Genomic DNA, 22,905 nt, shown 5'->3' with positions numbered 1-22,905 from the left:
TGGGGTTGTTGATGGTTCATTAGGCTCTTTAGCGATATACATTGTCGTCGAGTGCCGCCACATCTTTATCTCTATCGTCAGTCCGTCGGATTTGAAGTATGCCGGTCGTGACAGAAGCGTGGACAAACGAGGGTGTCATTAAATCGTCAGACTCGGAGTATGCGAGTCCGATAGTGGTAGTCCGAAAGAAAGATGGCTCCATCAGGGTTTGCGTCGATTTTCGTGAGCTTAACGAACTCATTGAGTGTCCACATTTTCCGTTGCCTTTAATTGAAGACGTTTTAGACGCGTTGCAGGGCGCCCAGCTTTTTACGACGATAGATCTAAAAAATAGGTTTTTCCACGTAAGTCTAGACAAAGATGGCCAGAAGTATATCTCTTTTGTTACGCCAACGGGGCAATACGAATTTCTGAAGTTGCCGTTTGGTCTGAAAATTTCCCCTATTGTCTTCCAAAAGTATATATCGAAGATCTACAAAGAACTGATGGACAAAGATATTGTCATCGTGTACATGGACAATATCATTGTCCTTGCAAAGAATTTAGAGGAGGCATGGGAACGCTTGCAAATGGTCGTAGAATTAACTGGGTAGTATGGGCTAGTCATAAATTGGAAGAAATGTCGTTTTATGCAGAGGGAAATCGAGTATTTGGGACACATAGTCTCGGGAAACACCGTAAAGCCGTCCGCTCATAAAACCAAGGCCGTTGCAAACTTTCCCAAGCCAACATCGGTTAGAAAAGTCCAGAGTTTCGTGGGACTTACGGGATATTTCCGAAAATTCATTAGAGGTTACGCGAAGATTGCCAAACCCTTAACCGATTTGTTGAAAAAGGAGATAGACTTCAGGTTCGGGGATCTACACCGTGGAGAAAGTAGGGGAGCATGAGGGACTCGCGCATACCTCAACGACTGCCAATTTCATGAAGCCTTGAGCCCTGAACGTCGAAGATGACGCATCCGACGATGGCGAGAATGAACACAACATCTGAGGGCACATGTTACTGCAGGATGGCCGAGTGTAGTATCGGGGAGAAGGGCCTAAGAAACGTCGAGCCAACTATAGACAATGTCGCGGGAGCCGAGGCGCTGTCGGCTCCATCAATGCGTTACAATCGGGTCCTTCAAATAAATAGCTTCGCCGAAAAGGCCTACGTGACCCTGGCTACGAGCGTCCGCCTAGCAAAAGCGTTGGGCCTAGCAAAAGACAAAAGAATGCTACAACGGCCAGAGAGTCAGTTGAGAAGCAGAGTGTGAATCGACGTACGACGATATTATAGTCGGTCCTTTTGTTGTTGAATATCACTTCTTAAAATACATTAAACTTTGAACCTACCATCACTACTTGTCCTTACTCTAAGAATCCATCAGTTACTACATGTATGTACGTTCATTCTTATAGACTTTAGCGCTTAGGAAATTTTATTGATCGAAGAATTTGAAGAGTTTTTGCTGTTCTGTAAATGAGATAAATTTATGTTGGTAAAGAGTTAAGTTATTTTCCCGATCCTTCAAATGTAGTCGAGTAAATCGAGCTTAATAGAACTTGAGTATATTTCTTATTTCCTGTTTTATTGTGTTGAAGAAATTTGTTGGATAAGTAGATCTTTTGGAATCTTTAAAATTATGACAAAATGTTATAATCACGTATGAATGAAATTCCAAGCTATGTTTTACGTTACATTGTTCGAGAAACTATCGCAATATTAAAGTCTTGTTTGACAGAAATCGAATGCCTGTTTCTTGTGCAATAACATTTGACGTTTGAAGGAATGATTGAACGTAATAACTGTGATCTTTCTGCAGCAGGAGGTGGAATAAATTTCAACTAACGTGTTATTAGATAATTAAGAACGTTGTATTGAAACTGGCAATTATCTTGAAGCTTGGATAGTTGAATTGAAATCCGAACATCACATTAAAATTTGGCAATAAGACGATGTTAGGCAAACTGAATCATCGAGCAAAATTTTGTGAAATTTCACGCTTGAGTTTCTTTCTTGTGAATTTTCATCTCTCTTGTAACAAACTTCAAATATTTAACGCAACAAGGAACTGTATAACTTAGTCGCGATATCGATAAGTATTCTAGAATTCTTACGAGATTCGTTGTAAGCGCAAAACGATAAAAATGAATCCAGTTTGCCTACGAAGTGTTAATATCTAATTTTTTTTTTTTTTTTTTTCAAGACGAGGTTACATCGGCTAATATCGTAACACATGCATTTTCTTGATTATGTGCAGATGAATTTTCTACTAACACAGTTCACAGCACTGATATTGGCTGGGTTTTTGAGAACGTTTCTTAGTCCAGTTGCCGTGACAGCAGCCACCAGACATGTATTTGGTCTCGTCATCGGCCTTGCGCTTGGATATTTCTGCTTCGGCAGGTAAACAGATCTACGTAAATAAAGAGAAATCAATTAGTTGAGAAAAGTGTCGTATCTCTGATAAGCATGATAGCGTTGTGCAAAAAGGCCATTTTATACACTCATGCTATTGTACAAGATGTCCCATGATTAATTGATACATTAGAAACTTTATTCATTGATACTTATCTTAAGTTAGATGTAATACCTTCTCATAGTACGAACAGTAGCGATTCTATGTATTAAATTTAGAGAAATCAAAATAATTACCCATCTATATGGAAAAATTCGATATAGGAATGATTTTTTGTTAAATATACGATTCGAAGAAGTGTCGAGATATTTATATCTGAATGATTACAAGTAATTGTTTCCTCGGACATTGTGTGATTTTCTTCCAGCATTCTAATTATAATATCTGGATCTTTATACATATTATAAACATATTATATGAAAATAACTAGACTGAGGATTTTTATACAAATTTATTCTTCTATGAACTATCAACCGCAGAAATAAAATTCCAATAGAAATCTGTTCCACCTATTAAAAATTATAACAAGAACTCAATTTTGAATACATTTTATATATCTTCCTGTTTGAATTTTGCATAAGTGCATGAAAATTCACGATCTAATAATTATATGCTATGTTAAAGATACGTACGTTAAAATGATCTTCGCTTGAAATAAGTCTTTATTTAGAAAACATTATAAAATACATTTATTATATTAATTAAAAGTGGACATATCCTGTACAATAGAATTAACTGTATAGATTAGTGCATGAGACTAAAAAGAAAAAAGAAAAAAAAGATAAACGGAAAAGAATGTTTGTAGCATCCTGAGAACCCCCTCTATATTTAACCACCTTGCTTCATTAAAAAAGAAAACTCGTATCTTTTCAGGCAGGCGATTCACCTTGCAGGCCTCCCAGCCTTATGTTACATAGCAATGCGCACACAAAATCCTCGTAATATACAGAGGCAAGTTATTTACATCGATATTTTCATTATAATTATAACTATGGGGCACATCGATTCGTTTCATTAGTCACTATAGATTTCATATCCTATGAAAGCTTTGCGCAGCTTGATAAAGTACTATTCCCCGATGAAAAATATTTTTCTTGAAAAATTATCCCACTAACCACGAAAATATGTGAATTATGTTGAAATATGTGATTTAGCAAAGTGTAAGATTTACTGTGAACATTTATTTTCTACGGTTTACTTAGAATTCCCTCGCTTGTCTTTTGAACACTATAAAATATCGACTAGAAACGTAAGTATTCTACAAATACAAGTTTCTGTCCCGTTTTACACGTTATCAATTTAAAGCATGTAAATACGGTGCAATTTCTTTCCAGAAATAATAAATTTCTCAGAATAAATTTCAAATCTTTTTGTATCGCGTAATAAAACTAACACAATGGAAACATAAATGTGCCTTTACAAAATTTATAATTTCTCGTAATAATACTTCATAGATAATAAAAATCCAAAAACATCTTTTTATTATACTCTTTGTAGTTTGAACAATAATTACGAACCTATATTTATATCGAAATTTATCTAAAAATTTATATATCTCTCTTACCATGTATCACAGTGACGAGCCTATAAATAAAGAAATACCTAATAATTTAACTAATTTTATTATGAGAAGTTCTATTGTTCAAGAGAAACAGTTAAGCGATTTCAAACAGAACAAGCGTCGAATCGTTTAGTATCATATCCTATGATTTGTATAAAAAAAATACTCTACTTATTATATACTTTATACATAAAAAAATAATCTCTTGTAAATTCGACTAGTTCTACCATCGAATAATTTACTTCTTACTTTTTATATAATACAACATTTAAATGTATTTTTCTTGTTCTTTAAAACTCTAGATATAGATCACTAGATATAGAACTACTCATAAATTTTAATTTCAACTAGTGATTAGTAAACTGCGCATGTTTTATGAAAAACCGAAACGTTTATTAACACAACTACAAAAATAGGAACATCGTTACTTGTATATAATAATAAGATATAATAAGATAATTTTTATTACAAGTTATAAATAGTCGTTAAATGTTAAAGGCCAAAGTGTTTCCACGTTTACTCTCATTATCACGGTCAATGATTGTTCTTTGAACTTAACAACTCATCTTGGTAATACGTTTCAGAGTTGTGTTAACAACGGCGATGCTCTACTTATCTTGCGTGCATTACCATCGACAGATGTACAATTATGGCTCGTACACACTCGATATCACTGGTAAGCAGACACGTGCGTCACCTTCGCTAAATAATTAATATCTTTTTCTTATTGATATGTTGTCGAATACAAGAGTTACAGTATATTTATCGCATGTTTTGCTAAGCGAATAATTTAGTTACGCTGACTTGTGTCATTCGACGTGTTACTGATCAAAAGTTATGTATATTAAAGAATTATTAGCTACGCGATTGTGCAAAAGATATTATTTAAGTTCCTTGACATATACCGTAACTTTTAAGTTATCGTAAATGTCGCATTGTATTCTTGTTTTGTATGATCAAATTGTTTTCTAATTCGTACATTGTATTGTTTCTATCGTACGAACGCTATCGTACGATTATTAGAAAATTTACAACCAACCAATTAGAATGTTTACAACGAATAATAACAACCTCGCTGGTTAATTTAATGTTACTTGTTAAATTTTCCTTTTCTAATTTTACTTTTACTTTGTAACTTATCGTAATATAGGAATTACGCTTTATATAAAAATTATGTCTCAGTAAATATATAACGTATAACAGGAATATACCACAGGAACGTACGTGGTTTATAAAAAATATGTATTTCTATATAAAGATCTCGTTACATCGTGTACATTTCAGGGCCACTTATGGTGATAACGCAGAAAGTGACCAGCCTTGCGTACAGCATACATGATGGGTTAACGCGACGTGAAGAGGAACTCACGCCAACGCAACGTTATCAAGCCGTGAAGTGAGTTGACGTCTTCGTTAACCGGTCGTTTATTCCACAACATTAATTATATAATATGCAACGCAACACACCCAGAAGAACACATCTTCCACACTACATACGCATCAACATAGCTGAATCACATATCTATTCAAATGATGATATCGTTTGCGCACCGGATAATTCCTACATTTATCATTTTATTTCCTTTGCTGTCTGTGGTCAAACCCAACCTGTTATATGCATGGCTTATTTTAGAAAGATGCCGACGACGTTAGAGTACTTCAGCTACGTCTTCCATTTTCAAGCGTTGATGGCTGGGCCGGTGATATTTTATCGTGATTACATCGATTTTATTCATGGACGTAATCTAACTGGAGCAAGAGCTTTGACGGTTAGAGTTTTGTTCAATCATCCTTTTTTTTTTGTGTTTATACGCTCTCGATAACAACAGCGACAAAAAAAGAAAAAAAGGAATAAAGATCATAACACGGAGTTTTGATATTTTTTATTCTTTTTAAGGGCTGTGATAAAAATTCCGCTCACTACGACGAGATAGTCCTGGAACCGTCTCCGACACCGGTCGTAATAAAAAAGGTCATAGTGAGCTTATTGTGCGCGGCTATGTTCGTGACTTTCATTCCAACATACCCGATTCAGAAGCTAAAAGGTTCGAGTCATATATTGTCTCTTTAATATTTATCGTCGCCACGTCAGAGCGCTGACGAGACTTTACTTTATTTACAGACGATGACTTCCTCGAGAATACCACGGTGTTTTATAAAATGTGGTTCCTGATGGTCACCACTATGCTAGTTCGCTTTAAATACTATCACGCGTGGATCTTCGCCGATGCCATTTGCAATAATTCCGGGATTGGGTTCAACGGTTATGACAAGAATGGCGAACCCAAATGGGATCTAGCTTCCAATGTTGATGTTTATGGGTTTGAGGTAAATTTTTCGAAATGAATACGATTATTTTAGAGATAAATCTATATATATCTATACATACTCAGATAAAGATCGCGGTAAGCGTCGGTATGTTTGGGGTAATCTCGAGAACCGCTGGACAGATTTTGATGCGGTTCTCACCAATTTAAAGAGCGTTTCTCGAGCAAGGTTTAGGTATGTGAAACATTATCCTATGATTAAACGAATCGCTTTTACGATATAGCGAGGCAATACGAACCCGACTGCGAGCAATGTCTTTCTCTTTTCAAAGTATGTTATGTCAGAAGCATCACGATTTCATTGTATTCATTGAGCGGTGTTGATTCTCGTTTACCAAGCCAATAGAAATTTCATTAAGCATATTATTAAAAATGCTTATATAAGGTCCCAGGAAAAAATTGGCATATCAATTAGTTATAAATAAAACTTGATGTGATTTGCACACGTATATCTAATTCGGTCGATTTATTTTTGAATTTGAAATAAAAATATTCTAAGCAAATTTACATCACTATTTTTTTTTATAGAATCTTTAATACGTACTATATAGCAGTGACGACATCACTTAGATTGAATCGATCGAGCTCGTAATAGAAGTTATGATCTAAGTTTAAGGTTACTGATCCGTACTATTGTGTTTCGTAATTTATTGATTTATTATTGTTGTATGATCTAAACGAATCAAAATCTATGCAACAGTTGTACTTTTCAGATGTCTCTGAATATGAGGGACAGTATCGAACACTGGAATAAAGGAACCAATAGGTGGCTTAGGTCGATTGTATATGAAAGGACACAGTACAATAAACTTCTGTTCACGTATGCTCTTTCTGCCTTATGGCATGGTTTTTACCCCGGTTACTATTTAACATTCGCCAATGGAGCCTTTTTTACCATGGTGTCACGCATTGTAAGTAAAACTAGTAATAATATCGAATTTGATTTGCTATATGTTTTTAATCATTGAAAAGAACAAATATTTTGTTAATCGTTAATTGATCATTGACCAACTTTTACTATCAAACAGACTCGTCGTAACATACGACCATACTTCCTAGGGTCCAAGGGGATGAAGTTCCTATACGATGCGCTTACGTTCACTACAACGCGAGTCTTAATGGCCTATATGACATTCAGCTTTATACTCTTGGAATTTGTACCAAGTGTGAAAATGTACCTGTAAGTAATAATAAATTCATTTTTCTTTTTACGTACCACTTCTTTGGTCGTATTCATAAAAATCCAGTCTACTTATAATATACATACGTAATCAGAAGGAAATTCTAATATAACACGCAATATGTTTCTCTTTTTCAGGTATGTATACCTGATTCCACATATAATCGGTTTAACTTTACTCGTGATCGCACCACGTCTTCCGAAAATTCCGTCGCACAAGAAAGTAACTGAAAAGGAATCGAAAACTTCTCAGGAATTAATCAACGGAACTGCGCGTAAATCCATGTGAATTTTAGATGTGGCCAAAAAAAAAAAAAAAAAAAATGACGATCACACAAGAGATACATATTTTTTATGAATGTTTTAATATACGTATAAATATTATGTATATATTATATATACACGCACATATATACGTACAATATTTATTGTTACGACATGTTACTGGTACAAATTCTATGTCGAGCGTGTGAAAAGTATATTTGTTTTATATAACGTGAATGAGTAATCATATATTTATATCAATGCCCAGTGCATATGATGAGAAGTTGGCACCCAGCTGTTTCGCAGTTTTACCGGAAAACAGACGACATCGCGGGTGATATAGTAAATAATATTTAATCGATAGTCTTCTGTAATATTATCATATTTCTTGTTCTTTTTTCCCCTCTGCAATGTTTATCGAAAGAGTGGTTGACAGATTATGACGTTCCAACAGAACACAGATATGATTTTAATTCTAAGCGATTACTAGTAATTTTTGCAGTTTTATACATTTAGCGTGCGTAATGATACGATGATTGTAAACGAACTACTAGGGAATATAATCTCTAGTTTATACAAACGCGCTTCGATTTATCCAAAACGCCCAGTTTTACTCAGGATGCTAGAATATGCGTAAGATATTCTTTGGCGTTCGTCAGCATTGACGATTCTACGAAAAATGCCCGAGTACCCTAGACGTCGCAGTCGCGAAATTATTACACGATGCAGCGAGGGAGAAGACTTAATCTACAGCACCCTCAAGCGTCTTTGCTTTTTATTCACATGATTAATTTTAAATTAAATTCATAAGTTTATTTATAAAACGTTACCTCCGAACATCTTTATTGATATTAATAACAAGTGTCGAGATAAAATCCAATTACAAACAAATTATACGATGCTCAACTGCTAAAATGTGAATGTTACGTAAGTATGAAATCACATTTATAATGTAAATTTATTAAATTTACAAACATCTTTCTCGATTGTTGCACCGTTTTGATTACGTTAAATAGATCAAACCCTAACTTCTGTTCTTTTGTAACAACTTCTAATATATACCGATAATTAACCATAGACAAACTCAATTAACCATAGATTTTTTAAGAAAATCATAAAAGTGCGATATTATGTATAAGTTTTATTAGAACCACTATCGGTTAATTATAAATTTTATACGAAAGATAAGATGCAAATATACCAACACAGTAGCCGGGTGAAATCTGATTAATGACGTTATCATTGCGCCCCACGTGCCTGCGTATCCTCAAATAACTATAGCCATAATTCGAATGTTCACTAACGTTTTGCGCGAGTATTTTCATTCGTCGCCTAATGGAATATCGTCCTTATAATCGGGTAAAGGGAAGCACCGAAACTGACTGCACCCCCGAAGCCCTATTACACACGGGGTGGCAGCGGCCACTTAGCTAGCAAAATAGTCAGTGCGATCATCGCGAGCGATCCGCGACGATCCCACGATCGTGAGCTCCGATAGAGATTCTCGAGTAGCGTCCTCTTAATCCAAGAAAGCATGGTAAAATTTCTGTTAATTGTTCGAATCGTGGATGTGCAAAGGACAGTGAAACATTATGGATTCGAGTTTTAAGAGACCAAAAAGAAAAATAATAGAAATAGAGAGGATTCGTGTGGTATAAAGGATCTAATGTGCTCATAAAGAAAAGAATGTTAAATAAAAATGCTGAATAAACAAAAATTGAAGTGGTGATCTTTACACGTTGTGAATCTTTTCGGCGAAAAATGTTTGACCTTTGCACAACCAGGAATACAGTGTTTTCTTAAACGATTTAATTTACCGGGGAGCTATTGCTCGTTCGATCATCGGAGAAATTGTTATGAAATTGTTTTTTTGTTCCATTGTATAAGATTCTAAGTACGAGGTTTCATTTCTGGTTGTTAATGGAGAAATGTATGTGCTTTTGTACACTACTAGAAAGTAATCGAAGAACGTTTGAATTCTGGCATGAAACGATAATTATAAACATGTAGGCACTCACGCTTTGAAAAGAAAGTACAATGGTATAAAATAAATCCAATTTCTTAAAATACGTACATCTTGTCAAACTTCATTGAAATCCAATCCAAATTAATTTTTCGCTATCGTAACTAGTTGCTTATTAACTCGCTCGCAAAAGTTAATATCGTTGCTGCTATATCAGAGTAATTATATTAGAATTTCAATGGTCTTTATATTCAAAAATACGCGAGAAATGGGCTTACATTTACTTGCTTTACTTCTATTCCAATTTTTTATCTTATGTGTTTATATTTTATAATACTCGTTGAATCTTCACTTGCTAAAGCTCAATGAAAGGGGTAACGGACTTTCGCTCAAAGAAATAAAGATCTCCCTGAAGATCTATTTCGAAATAAACCTCTCACGAGGTTTCAAATGTTCGATAAAATTGAAAAATGTAGCTTAAACAGACGTTAAAACAGTGATAGAAAATGCGCGAATTTCTTTCAAGTTTCACTTCAGTTAGTATAGATATGCATAGGAAATGTACGACATAAACCACGTGCAGCTAAGTTAAGAGGATTATGTTGTAGTATCTAATAATTGGCTTGTTTGCGAAAAACTGCTTAAAGTTCGATTATCTATGACGAAAATGCAGTAATCGGAGAAAGTCGTCATCGTGGAATTATATTATTTAACGAGATAACTTACTTTGTAGACACCTATTAAATACAATACAATAGAATGAAATTTAAATAGAAGGAACGTCTTATTGCCACCTGACGCAGTTTATTATAACTTTGACAGTGTGTTTTACAAGTAAAAATAAAACTAAAACCTACAAAAGTTAGGCTCAGGTACTTTCTGTAGCCGCTGCATACGCATATTTAAACATAAATATTTAACCCGAGTTAAATATATCAAATCCGATACATTTATGCTCTTTCTACTTCATAGCTCCAGAGTCCACGAGCATTCGAAACATTAAACCAATTTTTAATTAAACATTTCGAAAATTTACCAAGCTATACGCAGCCAAGGAGGAAAGTTTCACAGCTATCGAAATCAACGAGACGGTAAAATAAAAAATGGGTTTACAGCATTTGGCAACGATGGTGAAAGTGGGTTATGCTCTGATGATATTTACCCTGTTGATGATGATGTGGGCGTCCTTGGTTCGGATGCACGAGCTTCCGGTCCAATATCCACCGTGTTTCTTCAACCCTCTTTGCACTTGTTCGAAAGCCATCCCGGATTTGGGTATCGTCACCTGTTACAACGTGCCGATGCCGCGGATACCTCAGCCGATAAATTCCTCCAAAGTGTTCATGCTGCAGTTGGAGAACAACGGACTGATGTTTCTTCAGCCACAGTTTCTTATGAACACAGGTAAGAAGGAATTTACAAACGACGATGGCGTACGAATTAAAATTGTAAGAGATCGTATTATTAAAAGATTTTGAAGAAAGAGCACATTTCATATAAGTGACGTTTAACAAAGAATAATTTTTTATCGCGAATAACATCGAATAAACGATAATTTCTCATATACAACTTTCGATATGCAATAATAAAGAGGAAGAGTCGAAGTATTCGAGATTCTGGCGATTTGGGTTGTTACAACTTTCAAATATTCCGTATGTTGTCGCAAGATATTCACTGTTTTTCAACGACCAATCGACATTCAAAGTTTTAAGAAAAATTAAAAAAATGCCAAATAAGTCCAAATAAAATGTAATTCGCTAATGTAAAAAAGAAGCGATTCTTCCTATACGGAAACTTAAAAAATAGTAATATCCCTTGGAAAAATAAAATGCCAAGTAATTTCCTCACATCGTTAACATTAACTCGCTTATGTATGCTAGAATGCACTTAAAAGGGGATTTCGAAGAGATCGTTGATCAAGGGAAGAATGAAATAGGGGTTGAGGGGCAATGACCGTATGTCACGAATAATTCCTTGCATCATCGATTACGTTACGTTACATATACATATGTATATATACATAGGATGCGTGGCAGTTCAGTTTCACATGAAAGTCATTCCTCTACCTCTCAGGTCTGTACAATCTACGGATCAAACATAATCCCCTGGCCGACATCCCGGACGAAGCTTTCCTAGGGCTTGAGAGATCGTTATGGGAGCTCGAATTACCCTACAATCGCCTAGAGAAGGTTCCCAGCAGGTCGTTCAGACATTTGCAGAAATTGCAATTTCTCGATCTGACAGGTATCTTTGGAATTTTCTTTAACGTAGTAGAATTCCATTTATCCGAACTTGTCGGGAAATGAACGATTCGTATAATTGGATTTGACAAATTTCTATTATAAATTCGTAGAAAATATAACGGTTTATGTTCAAATAAGTAAATTTAATCGGTAGGAATTGGTTTCATTAGGAAGAAAGTAAAATTCCGTTTCAATAAAGGAGAGAAGTTCGTAACAATTTAGTTTCATCGTATCCTTATTGTCATCTTGAAAAATTGGATGATAACGTGGTTTGATAAAACACTCCAGCTTTGATGAATCATCGAATCACTAAGGAACGATTCATTAGTAGATAACATAATCGTAACAAGCACTTTATGTATATTGATATCTTAAAATGTGAAAAATTATTGTCATCGTGCTTGAAATCAAAAGTGAAATTAAGTGGATGTAGGATGAATTACATGGATATAAGATTGCATTGTAAAAATTAGATGCTGAGATTTCTGATTCACGATCAGAAATATGAAAGAAAGAAAAGCGAAAGGGACGAGTGAATTAATGGTAGAAATTGTATTAGTTTCGTAGCTTAATTGAATTAAACTAAAAGATTATTCTTGATCCTAAATAAAATCCTAAAATTCTTCTACCTAAAATTGTTTCTCTTTCAAATTTCGACATATGGTTCTGACATACCAGAGTATACTTAATAATATTATTTTAATATAATCTTTAATTACGTATTAATTACTAAAACATCGTATCGTACATTTGGAATGAAACAATTCTGAAAACTAAATAAAAGTTACCACTTGTTCTGCAGGTAACAAAATATCAAAGATCACGCCGGATAATTGGCGTGGTCTGGAGAATTCTTTGCAAAAACTGCGATTGGGACGAAACGCGATCGACAAACTTCCGGCGGATGCATTCGCGGGCCTCACTTACTTGGACATGCTCGATTTACGCGAAAATAATCTGAAAGAAATCGATCCTTCCGTGTTCAGAGATGGCATGGCACATCTGATATATCTGTACCTGAATGGAAATCAATTGACCCATATTCCCTATGCGCAATTGTCGTCTCTGAAGCGTATGAAGGTGTTGGATCTTAGTTACAACAGAATATCGAAGATGTTAAACCAGCAACAGGAGTCGGAAATCAGAGGGCTGCAGTTGTCCCTGGATATACTGCGATTGGATTATAATCAAATCGAAACTCTGATATCTGGTGATTTCCAGCATTTTCATAAAGTTAACCGAACTTATCTCGATGGTAATCCTTTAACTATGGTACAGGTAAGATTTTCCAAATGTTATAATTTATATTTGCCTTCTAAAAATTATAATTAAAATAATTAGCTAAAGATGTTTCTCGGATAGAAAAATCACAGTCCAGTGATCTTTTAAATCTGAATTTTTCAATGTTTGTAATACGTTTACAGAAACTAAAATTCTTGACAAAATAAAAAACTCACGATATTTGATATTCGTGAATTTTTTATTGTCGACCATTTATTATCGATTCGCTGAAACGCCAAATGATAGAAGTTTCGCTTGCAATAAATATTACAATTTAATACGTATGTTACGTAGTGTAATGAAATGTTCAAGGCTAGGAGAAAATATCGAACTATGTGTTTTAGGAGGGTACGTTCAGGGATTCGAGAATACGGGAACTTTATTTCAGTGATTGCGATCTAATGGAGGTGAATTCTCCTGATTTGGCTGGCTTGGAGACGTCCCTGGAATTATTGGATCTCTCCGGGAATAATATCACTTCTCTCTCGAGTCCTATCTTCCAAGAATACGATTTTTTACGTACTTTGATCTTCCGCGAGAACAAGATTCAAACGTTTTCGCCAGGTAAGACGAAAGACGATGACGTTACGACGATGATTTATTAATTCCATCGATCTTCCAATTTTACTTCAAAGATTTAAAACAACCTGCCTTAGCAAATATGATTATTTTCTTTCCTTTTTTGTTCTTTCTTACAAAAATCTAAAGTTTCGAATTTCAATGTCTCGAATCGAATATTAACCATTTTCTAAATTAATAGTTTACGTTAATCGACATCTTATTCTACGTGTTATTAGCCGAGGTATTCAATGGTTTCCAATATTCTCTGTACAATCTGGACCTGAGCGGCAGAGAAAACAGCGTGGTGTCCCTTCAGGATTTACGACAAATGCGGAACATGCGGTTCCTTTCAATCTCGCGAATGCCACAATCAACGTTATCGTCGGACGATTTTATGGAATACGGGATGGACATCAAGGAACTTCGTATAGTCCAAAGCAACCTGAATACCATCAAGGCTCATGCTTTCATGCACGTTCGCGGAATCAAGTATTTGGACTTCTCGGAGAACTCGATATCCTCGATAGAAGACGAAGCTTTCTCCGAGGTAATTTCAACGTTAAACGTTCGTCGTAATTTTTATGTTTTGACGTAAAATTTTTTTTATCGAGGTCATAAAGTTTCAGAAAAATACAATATATATGATAATCACTAAATTAACATTAAATTTTTCCAGTCGAAATCGTCGAATTTCAGTGAGATAAAGTACGGACGAGTGCCATTTAATTTTAGTTCAAAGATTAAGAAAAAAACTCGTCTTATCGAGTACGATTATTCTCTTTCCTTTTTTGTTCTTTCTTACAAATATCTGAAGTTTCGTTGTATCCATCAATCGTCGTATCAGTGTCATAAAAATTGGAAGATTGTTATACTGTATTTTCGATAACAACGTTCTTTCTGTTTCTTACTATTTCGTGCGAGAAAGGAGCGATTTCTCAACCGAGCAACCATACAAAACCGTAATACATTTGATCAATGAGAATCAGCAATTTACCTTAATATGTTAATTAAACTAGATTCGAACCGCATTCCCGATTCACCGAAGGCCTTGATAGCCGCAGATAATTCCGATAAAACAGGCTTCTATAAAGATCCATCGTCGCAGCGAGTACTTGACCTATTCACGAATATACACGGTGGAACTTTGCGAAATTTCAGTTAATGCTAAAGTCTAAGTAAATTTACCTATCTCGAGTATCGTCTTATTGACTTACATAAACTTTTATTACTACAACGAGAGATCGTAGGTACCGGGAAAGGATCACTAAATTTCTATTATACGAACAATTTCGCTCTCAATGCTACGGTTTGAATAAATAAAATGGTTCGGTACATAGAAAAGAACGAAGGAAATTATTTTCTTGGTTGTCCAACGAAGCTAAATGAGCACGTAGAATGATAAAATATAATCATTTAATACAATTTTATATCACAACACGCAGCAGAACCAGGAGAATTCAGATACCGACAAATATTTTATTCGAAGAATATCAAAGGAAAAGTATTGTCTCTTCGGACTATAATCCGTTGCGCGATGAAATTCTACTAATTGCGAAAGAATTGGAAAGAAATTTTCATGCAAATAAAATAATTGTTCGTCAGGTTGGACATTCGCTTCTAACGTTGAGGATGTCTCACGGTTTCTCTTCCTCCGTTTCTGAAGTGCCAAACGCGCCATTTAAGTTTCTGACGAACCTGCAGCACCTTGATTTTAGCAACAACAAAATTAAATCACTGCCAGATACGTCTTTCCATTTTTTGAAGAGGATCAAACGAATAGAATTGCAGGACAACGAAATCGATAATATCAGGAAAGGAACGTTTCAGGTAGGAATTGTACAATTTTTCTAATCGTACGTTTCATTTCAACCTGCTTCGTCTATTTTCATTTTGAATTAATTCAGGGCGACATACATTCGTACCTGGAAGAGGTGAATTTCTCCTTCAACATGATCAAAACGATTCTAACCCACACGTTCGTCGACCTACCAAAATTAACGATGATAAATTTAGAAGACAATGCTATAGATAGAATCGAGAGGCGGGCGTTCATGAACATGAAGCTGTTGAAGTATATCAACCTACGGGGTAACAAGATAAAAGATATCACGGACGAAGCCTTCCAGGTAACATTAACATTTTATTTACCGTATCTTATTCATAATCCTATCGTATAACCCTATCGTATAATATGTTTTCAGACGATTAATCAAAAGCCTGCTAGAATATAAAATTTCCTTGACACATAATTTATCATATCCACTAATTATTAATTTATTCATTTCATTAATAAATCATATCTATCAATTTCATACCTCGCTATCAGTTTTACACTCGAGCTATTAATTCTCCTTTTTTCCAACTATCAACAAGAGTACGTAGACGTTAATGGTACGATTAACGTCGCATTTTCTTCAGTTTAAAATACAATTTACCTGTTTTATTCTCGTCGTATGACTTTAATTACGATCATCCATTAAGACCGCTCGTTTTAGCGTTAAATATCATTAAACAGATACGTTGGAGGATGAAGAAAGATACAAAAGTTTCTGATCAATTTCGTGACATCTGTCTTCGTGGTTTCGGAGAATTTCTCAATTGAACGAAAATCGTAATTATTTATATTTAAGAATCTGCCAGATTTGGAGTTCCTCGACTTCGCGTACAACGACCTAGCCGAGTTCGATTTTGCCTCGTTCGATCAAGTGGGAACGTTGTCCTCGTTCAAAGTTAACGCCAGCCACAATGAAATCCCGAAATTATGGATCAACAGTACTACGTTTACACCGCCCACCACCAGTAAGTCCATCGAGGAAATCTTTTGGCCACGCTTAGAAACAGATCTCTCTAATCCTGCTAAAGGAAAATCGATAAAACCCGGTCACAAATCGGCAGATGTTACTTCTAATTTCTCTGCGTCTGTCTTGCGCAACGTAGCATCCTTGAATTCTTTTTTCCACAAGACTAAACCTGATCGTACGATCTCGGAAATCGGATATTTAATATCAGAGATTCGTTGAAATACGAATAACGACCGCTGGGTCGTTAAAAGTTTGAAATATTTATTAATATTATTAAATATTTAAATATTAAATATTAAAAAATTCTGCTAAAAAACGAGTTCGATAAATTAACAATTCGTTTCTTAAGTCTGTGTGAAGGCCATCACACAAAGTTTGGTTTGCTACAAAGTTGTCATTGTAGAAACTTCAGTTGCTCCGTTTATGCTTATGCGAATACCAGAAAAATATCTGTATATTTTCTCTTGTAATATGTAATGAATAGAATATGTAAAAAATAGGATTGGGAATTCTATTGAAAGAATTAAGAATCACCATGTTGCCAAGAACGATTTCATTGCCTCTGCTAAATTTTTTCTCGCGCTAATCTCGATGCATTGTTTGTTATCAACACGCATCGCGCACGAACAATTCGATTTCTAATCCTCGATACGTTCATTGCTTGATTAGACGTTCGATCGTTTCGCGTTAAGTTTATGTCACAGGCTTAATGTTACGTGGTAAAAAGTTTGAAATACGCGCAGAATGATTTATGTTTCACGCGAACTCTTAGGAAACTTGGTCTTTCAAGTCTTCAAGGTCTCCGACCCGTGCCGTCGAATCGACGTCGTAAAAACGTTAAGAACATTCGAGAATATATTTAATATTCGAGATATACGCAACAAATAAATTAACTTTCCTGTAACATTAATCGTTCCTTGTTTTCAACTCTGATTTTATTTCGTCGCGTTGCAGTTGGCGGCACGATTCAATCGAACATCAAGGTCCTGGACCTCAGCTACAACAATATATCCGACATAATGAAGTACTACTTCAAACCAGTCGAATACTCCTTGACGCATCTGTATTTATCTCACAATCAACTGAGCAACGTGACCCAAGGTGTCTTTGGAAATATGCCGCACCTACAGTGGCTAGACCTGAGCCACAACGAGCTGATGGAAATCGACTTCGACTGCTTCAGAAACACCAGGAACATCCAAGTGCTTCTCCTCTCTTGGAACAATATCATGGACATACCGGCAGAGGCGCTCAGACCGCTGAAGAAACTGAGAATCGTCGATCTTTCTCATAACAAACTGAGATCGCTGCCAGACAATATGTTTTCAGACGCCAATATCGAAAGTTTGGATTTGTCTCACAATCAGTTCATGAGGCTACCGATAAAGACCATGTCCATCTCAGCTGCAGCCAGTTTATCCATGTTGGATCTGTCTTGGAACACCTTGTCGGGCATTCACACGACAGACGCGATATTTAGATTACGAGTTAGTTGCGCGCATTTTATAAATAAATTTGAATTCCTTAGACCAACGGCGAGGAAAAATTTGCGTGTACTTTGAAATTAACGCGCGATCGAATGACACGCGAAAGTCCAGCACACGAGTAGAGTTTTACAACGAAATAAGATTTACGTACAAATCGTTATACTACGTCGCGGAAAAGTATAACGCTGAAAATTGAATTTTCTAATTCTTCAGAATTTAATTCTTCTCCTGTTCCGACTAATTGGCTTGGTCGAGTAGGCAGTCAGAAATTTGTTGGATCAAATTATTTGAATCGAGACGGATATTTTTGAGACATACAGTTACAAATTGATTGTTAAATCAATTTTAATGCTTCCTCGACGATTTTAAGTGAAATTTCACCATATTTATATACCTCCCCTAATTCATAATCGTTAAAGATTTAAAAACAAAATTTAATCGTTAGATTCCGCTTTTAAAAAATACGAGATATCGTTCGAAAAGAATCGTATCTCGTGCAAAAAGGAAATATCGTAAATTCGTAAACTTCGAAACGAAAATGCAAACTTCCGTTCCGTTTCAGAGCCTAACGTGGCTAGATCTGTCTTACAATCGATTAGTCAGACTCGATGATGGTGTGTTCTCCGATCTGCCCTATTTAACTCATCTCGATTTGAGTCACAACAAACAACTACTTCTGGAATCACGCGGAAGAACGTTCCACGGTTTGGAGGACTCGCTTTTGTATCTTGATCTAAGCAATATTTCGCTCTTAAGTGTACGTAATACCTGTAAACGTGTGTAGTATAGAACCATTCGTACGAAGGAACGTTTATTTCATTGTATCTGTATCGTTTAAAGGTGCCAGAATTGCCACTGCGACGATTACAAACGTTGTATCTGGCTCACAATGAGTTGGCATCGATACCAGCGGAAATGGCATCGAATTTAACGTCCCTTCATTACTTGGACCTAAGTGCCAATGATCTGACAGTGGTGCCACTGATCACGCACACCCTACCTGAATTGAAAACTTTCAATATAGCGGATAATCCGATCACGGCCGTTAGCAATACTAGTTTCTTAGGTATCGCGGACAGTCTCGAGGAACTGGATATACGAAGACTGTCTTTGATGACCTTTGAGGTAAGTTTTCGCTTGAGAAATAAAATTTCGAGACAGTCGTACCAAAAAAGTTATCGTTGACCGGCAATTTTTATTCTCCAATAATATCTGTATACGATAATTAATTACAAAAGGATAATCTACACGTGCACCGACCGATTTTGTTAGAAAAACTTTCGTTCGAAGTATCGTTATTTTATTACAATTATTTATTACATAATTCTGCTCGGTTATATTGCAGATTTGTATGCATTTATGATGATATTAAAGGGGAAAAAATGCACAGAATGCAAATAATATGCAAATATGTGTAAACAAGATATTCAGAATAGAGTTCTTGTTTTAATATTTATTAGGCGAATGAAATTTCTAAGTTTCGTTTAGAAAAATACGTACCTACATACTCAGCATCCTATAAAATACTATCAAACGAGTATAAAAATTGTGAAATTGTCGTAGGAAGTTTATTCTTTCTTTTTGCATAAAATACTTTACAGATTTTTATACGAACGAGAAACGCGTAGATTGTATACGCGTGAAACGTTTGATAGACAATATTCGTCGTATAAAATGAAAATTACTATTTTCCCTGTCGAAATTAAAACGTTTCCCGGTTTGCAGAGCGGAGCACTCTGCAAAGCTACAAAACTCCGCAAGTTATATATAACCGCTTACAACGGCGTGAAGAATTTCAATTTCCCCAACATTCTCGAGTACAACAACGGCTTGAGGCATCTGGTCATCGATGTACGTGTAAAATTCTACTATCGTAAATATTGCTTTTTCACAAAACGTTTTCACCAAGTCGAAGACAGTCGAACATAAATAGAGAAGATATATACATATTTATATCTAGAAATTTTGTCTTGTAGGTACAGAATGACACGAACTTGGAGAAAGAAATGAAAGGAAAATTCCCCAACAAACTGTTCAATATAACGTTGACTGGTCGAGCATTGAAGGAAATAAACCCAGATATATTACGAGTATGTATTTCTAATAAACTTTCTTACAGAAAATTCTCCGTCAAGATCTATCGATCGATTGGAAAATTGCCTGTCCTTATGCAGTCTTACGGAAATGTTTGATCGTATCGAATCTTCAACTTGACATCGCGTAAACTGAATTTGCGAGAAACAAAACGAAATTACCCTTTGATCACTAGGTTTGGAACTAACGGAGGCCAATATCATTTCACTCGGAACTCGACGCTTCTCTACTTATTTTGCTGTAAAATAATATAGCATCCATATAGTATAACAAAGTTGCTCTGGAAATCTCCGAAATTCCTTCGCCCATAAAAAAGATATTCCCATCGTATAACGCGTTCCTCCAAATTATGCAACTTTCGTATAAGAAATATTTCAATACGACGTGTACCCTGCGAGCAGTTCGAGCTGATCGAGTCAGCCGAGACACGCTGTACTTTAAGGAAACTCGTTCATAGAAATACTTGTAAATACTAGAAATTCTTAAGGAAATTGCAAATTTATCGAACGAACGAACAGACTGGCGTGTCGCATTTATTTCAGGGCATAAGAAATCCGCACTTGCACTTTGGCATGTACAACACAAGCGTGAGCACCGTGCCCAAGCAAATGTTTGAAAACGCGGAATGGGTAAGAAACGTGACGATTCATCTTCATCACAACGACGCGCGAACTATTCACAATCCGTCTAACGGGTACAAGCCAGGCGTGCCAGGGAAACGATTTCTATTGAAACTCACGGTGAGGGGAAGCTATTTCACCTGCGATTGCGACATCGGGTGAGTCGATAAACTCATTTTTATTTTGCATTTTCTATTCAAAAAGCAAGAAACGACGCGTCGGCTATGATATTTCATTTTCCTTTTCGAATCTTCGTCGATGCCCGTACGGGTTTTACTTCGAGGCTTGTAAATGTTTTTCCCGCTATTCGTTCTTAATTAAAAGTCGCTGAAGAACCGACGTGTTCCTTCAGATGGATGGAATCCTGGCAGAGGAAGCACAGACAATACCAAGAAGACCGCTGCACTACCTACAGCGAGTTCAAGAACTTCGAACGAGACGAAGAAGACGACGAGTTCGATTGTTGGGACAACGATTGGGACGACGATCTTCGGGAAACATTTTGCCTGAATAAAAATAACGTGTCGGTGCTGGACGCGTTAAAGACCGATCTGGAATGTGGATGGGGTGCCGCGAGTTACATTCACGCGCCTCGTCATCTCCTTCTTTTCTTTTCCGTTATTTTCCCAGCACTCGTCTATTAGAGATCTTAGCCTTCGAACGTGTACCTCGGTTTTATGCGTTTAAAAATCATTCACCGTTCCTTTCCCCGCGACGTGCAACGATTTAAAGCGCGAACACGCGACGTATCGTTTATCAAAATGTTTCTATTTTACTCGAGAGGAATACACGCGTCGTGGACGCGATGACACGTCTCGTTTGTCTCGTCTTATGTAGCGTCTGCTTGTGCAAATGGACAGCGATGATGGGAATAGGTATAATGCGACGTTCCCGTGTGTATACTGTCGATAAGTTGATTTTGACGATCATGATTCATGTATATTTACGGAACACATCAACGCAACAAGTACATACTCGGATCTGTGGCAGTGGTAGTTTCTTTTGTTATCGTCGATGATAATTAGTCATTCGACCACACGTACGTGACAGAGCGGTCATCAACGCGAGTTTCATCGCATTCGCGGTATCTGCCTACGTTCGTGATTCGGTTGCGTTCAGCGTTCGTTCGATAGAACTAGATTTTATATGAAAAGTTACTGTAAAGGTGATTTCTTCGAGTGATTTCGAAATGATCTGCTCGATCGAGTTTGCACTTTGATCGGATGCGTCAGTGGGAGAGAAACTCTTGCACATCCATTCGTTTCTTTGCCTAAAGCAGCACGCTTCGAATCAATGAGACTGCCGTTGGATCAATTGTTCAGATACTCGTACAAAGTGACCAATTAAGGACCGAACGTGTACCCAGAAAGACGCTCGATATGTTTTCTTCTTTCCATTTGTAACACGTATCCGTCGCGTTGATAGGAATTGAAGTTTCATTCTCTGCATCGTAGCAGTTAGCTGTCTGCTCGCGATCGTTGTGTAAAAAATCACGCGGTTGCAGGCTCTTCTTTTCGTCTTTCTCGCGCTACGTCATTGTCGAGCTAAGAACCTGTAGATAAATCGAGGCTGACGCTCTTTCTTTTATGCTATTCGAAGGAAAAGATTGAAATTTACGAGATGGAATCTTCTTCCGTTTGTAGAAAAGAAAATCAGGATCGAGGGGAAATTGGGCGTTTTAAATTGAAAAATCTTATTCGTTTTCTAACAAAATGGAAGAATTTTAACTTGGATCTTAGTTCGACGGAAGCAGTATAGATTTTAATAGTTTTAGTTAATTACACATTCAGATTGTTATACATTCAAAACAAAAAGAAAAAAAAAGGAAAAGTAGAGAATACGAAACGTACGTTTATAGAGACTTCAAGGGGCAATTCGCTCACTAAGTAACTCAATAGCGAAGATTTTATATATTATGCGTTTAATGAACGAAAGAAAACTAATTCGCTTTCCAATATGTGCTGTCGACACGTTTCTTTTTTTAATAAAATCGCACTGTATACTATGATATACGTTTTTATTATTGTTTGTGATATTGCATCCTTAAAAATATTATAGAGAAAGTAGATCGTATAATTGAAGAAAGACACGGGGGAGAATTTAAACAATTTTGGAAGAT

The 22,905-nt window shown here is 36.0% G+C and overlaps 2 protein-coding genes and 1 long non-coding RNA gene across 5 annotated transcripts; 2 read left to right on the top strand and 1 right to left on the bottom strand.

Annotated features, from left to right (window-relative positions):
* The first annotated feature begins 2,245 nt into the window (after nucleotides 1–2,245).
* Nucleotides 2,246–9,805, top strand: LOC100742735 (lysophospholipid acyltransferase 1). Its single transcript, XM_003485275.4, has 10 exons — nucleotides 2,246–2,391; nucleotides 3,278–3,355; nucleotides 4,550–4,641; nucleotides 5,250–5,361; nucleotides 5,599–5,734; nucleotides 5,863–6,010; nucleotides 6,088–6,293; nucleotides 7,006–7,203; nucleotides 7,321–7,472; nucleotides 7,611–9,805. Exons 1-10 carry the CDS (start codon nucleotides 2,246–2,248, stop codon nucleotides 7,759–7,761), a joined length of 1,419 nt encoding a protein of 472 aa, XP_003485323.3. The 3' UTR covers nucleotides 7,762–9,805.
* Nucleotides 9,137–22,608, top strand: LOC100742614 (chaoptin). Its single transcript, XM_033324046.1, has 16 exons — nucleotides 9,137–9,273; nucleotides 10,815–11,103; nucleotides 11,773–11,943; nucleotides 12,745–13,220; nucleotides 13,568–13,787; nucleotides 14,021–14,331; nucleotides 15,387–15,611; nucleotides 15,689–15,910; nucleotides 16,415–16,583; nucleotides 17,540–18,072; nucleotides 18,635–18,829; nucleotides 18,913–19,197; nucleotides 19,798–19,923; nucleotides 20,049–20,162; nucleotides 20,709–20,944; nucleotides 21,139–22,608. Exons 1-16 carry the CDS (start codon nucleotides 9,271–9,273, stop codon nucleotides 21,428–21,430), a joined length of 3,867 nt encoding a protein of 1,288 aa, XP_033179937.1. The 5' UTR covers nucleotides 9,137–9,270; the 3' UTR covers nucleotides 21,431–22,608.
* Nucleotides 11,005–17,251, bottom strand: LOC117152400. Of its 3 annotated transcripts, XR_004462782.1 has the most exons (4): nucleotides 16,220–16,359; nucleotides 16,100–16,146; nucleotides 14,779–15,479; nucleotides 11,005–11,090 (listed from the first exon to the last, which is right to left on the bottom strand). It is a non-coding gene; the product is annotated as an uncharacterized LOC117152400 (long non-coding RNA). The 3 variants fall into 3 exon arrangements; XR_004462781.1 differs by lacking the exons at nucleotides 16,100–16,146; nucleotides 16,220–16,359 and adding an exon at nucleotides 17,210–17,251; XR_004462780.1 differs by lacking the exon at nucleotides 16,220–16,359 and having other exon boundaries at nucleotides 16,100–16,213.
* Nucleotides 22,609–22,905: the final 297 nt, after the last annotated feature.

The sequence above is a fragment of the Bombus impatiens genome, unplaced genomic scaffold (genome assembly GCF_000188095.3).
Source record: "Bombus impatiens unplaced genomic scaffold, BIMP_2.2 scf_0049, whole genome shotgun sequence".
Taxonomy (NCBI): domain Eukaryota; kingdom Metazoa; phylum Arthropoda; class Insecta; order Hymenoptera; family Apidae; genus Bombus; species Bombus impatiens.
The sequence above is the reverse complement of the archived record's forward strand: the minus strand, read 5'-3'. Positions and strand labels throughout refer to the sequence as shown.

Bases quoted from the DNA above. Each gene is read 5' to 3' on its own strand.
- LOC100742735 (XM_003485275.4), top strand. From the start codon at position 2,246: ATGAATTTTCTACTAACACAGTTCACAGCACTGATATTGGCTGGGTTT. The intron at 3,356-4,549 runs GCAAGTTATTTA...AATACGTTTCAG, and splicing joins AATCCTCGTAATATACAGAG to AGTTGTGTTAACAACGGCGA. The intron at 5,735-5,862 runs GTTAGAGTTTTG...ATTCTTTTTAAG, and splicing joins CTGGAGCAAGAGCTTTGACG to GGCTGTGATAAAAATTCCGC.
- LOC100742614 (XM_033324046.1), top strand. The intron at 11,944-12,744 runs GTATCTTTGGAA...CTTGTTCTGCAG, and splicing joins GCAATTTCTCGATCTGACAG to GTAACAAAATATCAAAGATC. The intron at 20,163-20,708 runs GTATGTATTTCT...CATTTATTTCAG, and splicing joins TAAACCCAGATATATTACGA to GGCATAAGAAATCCGCACTT.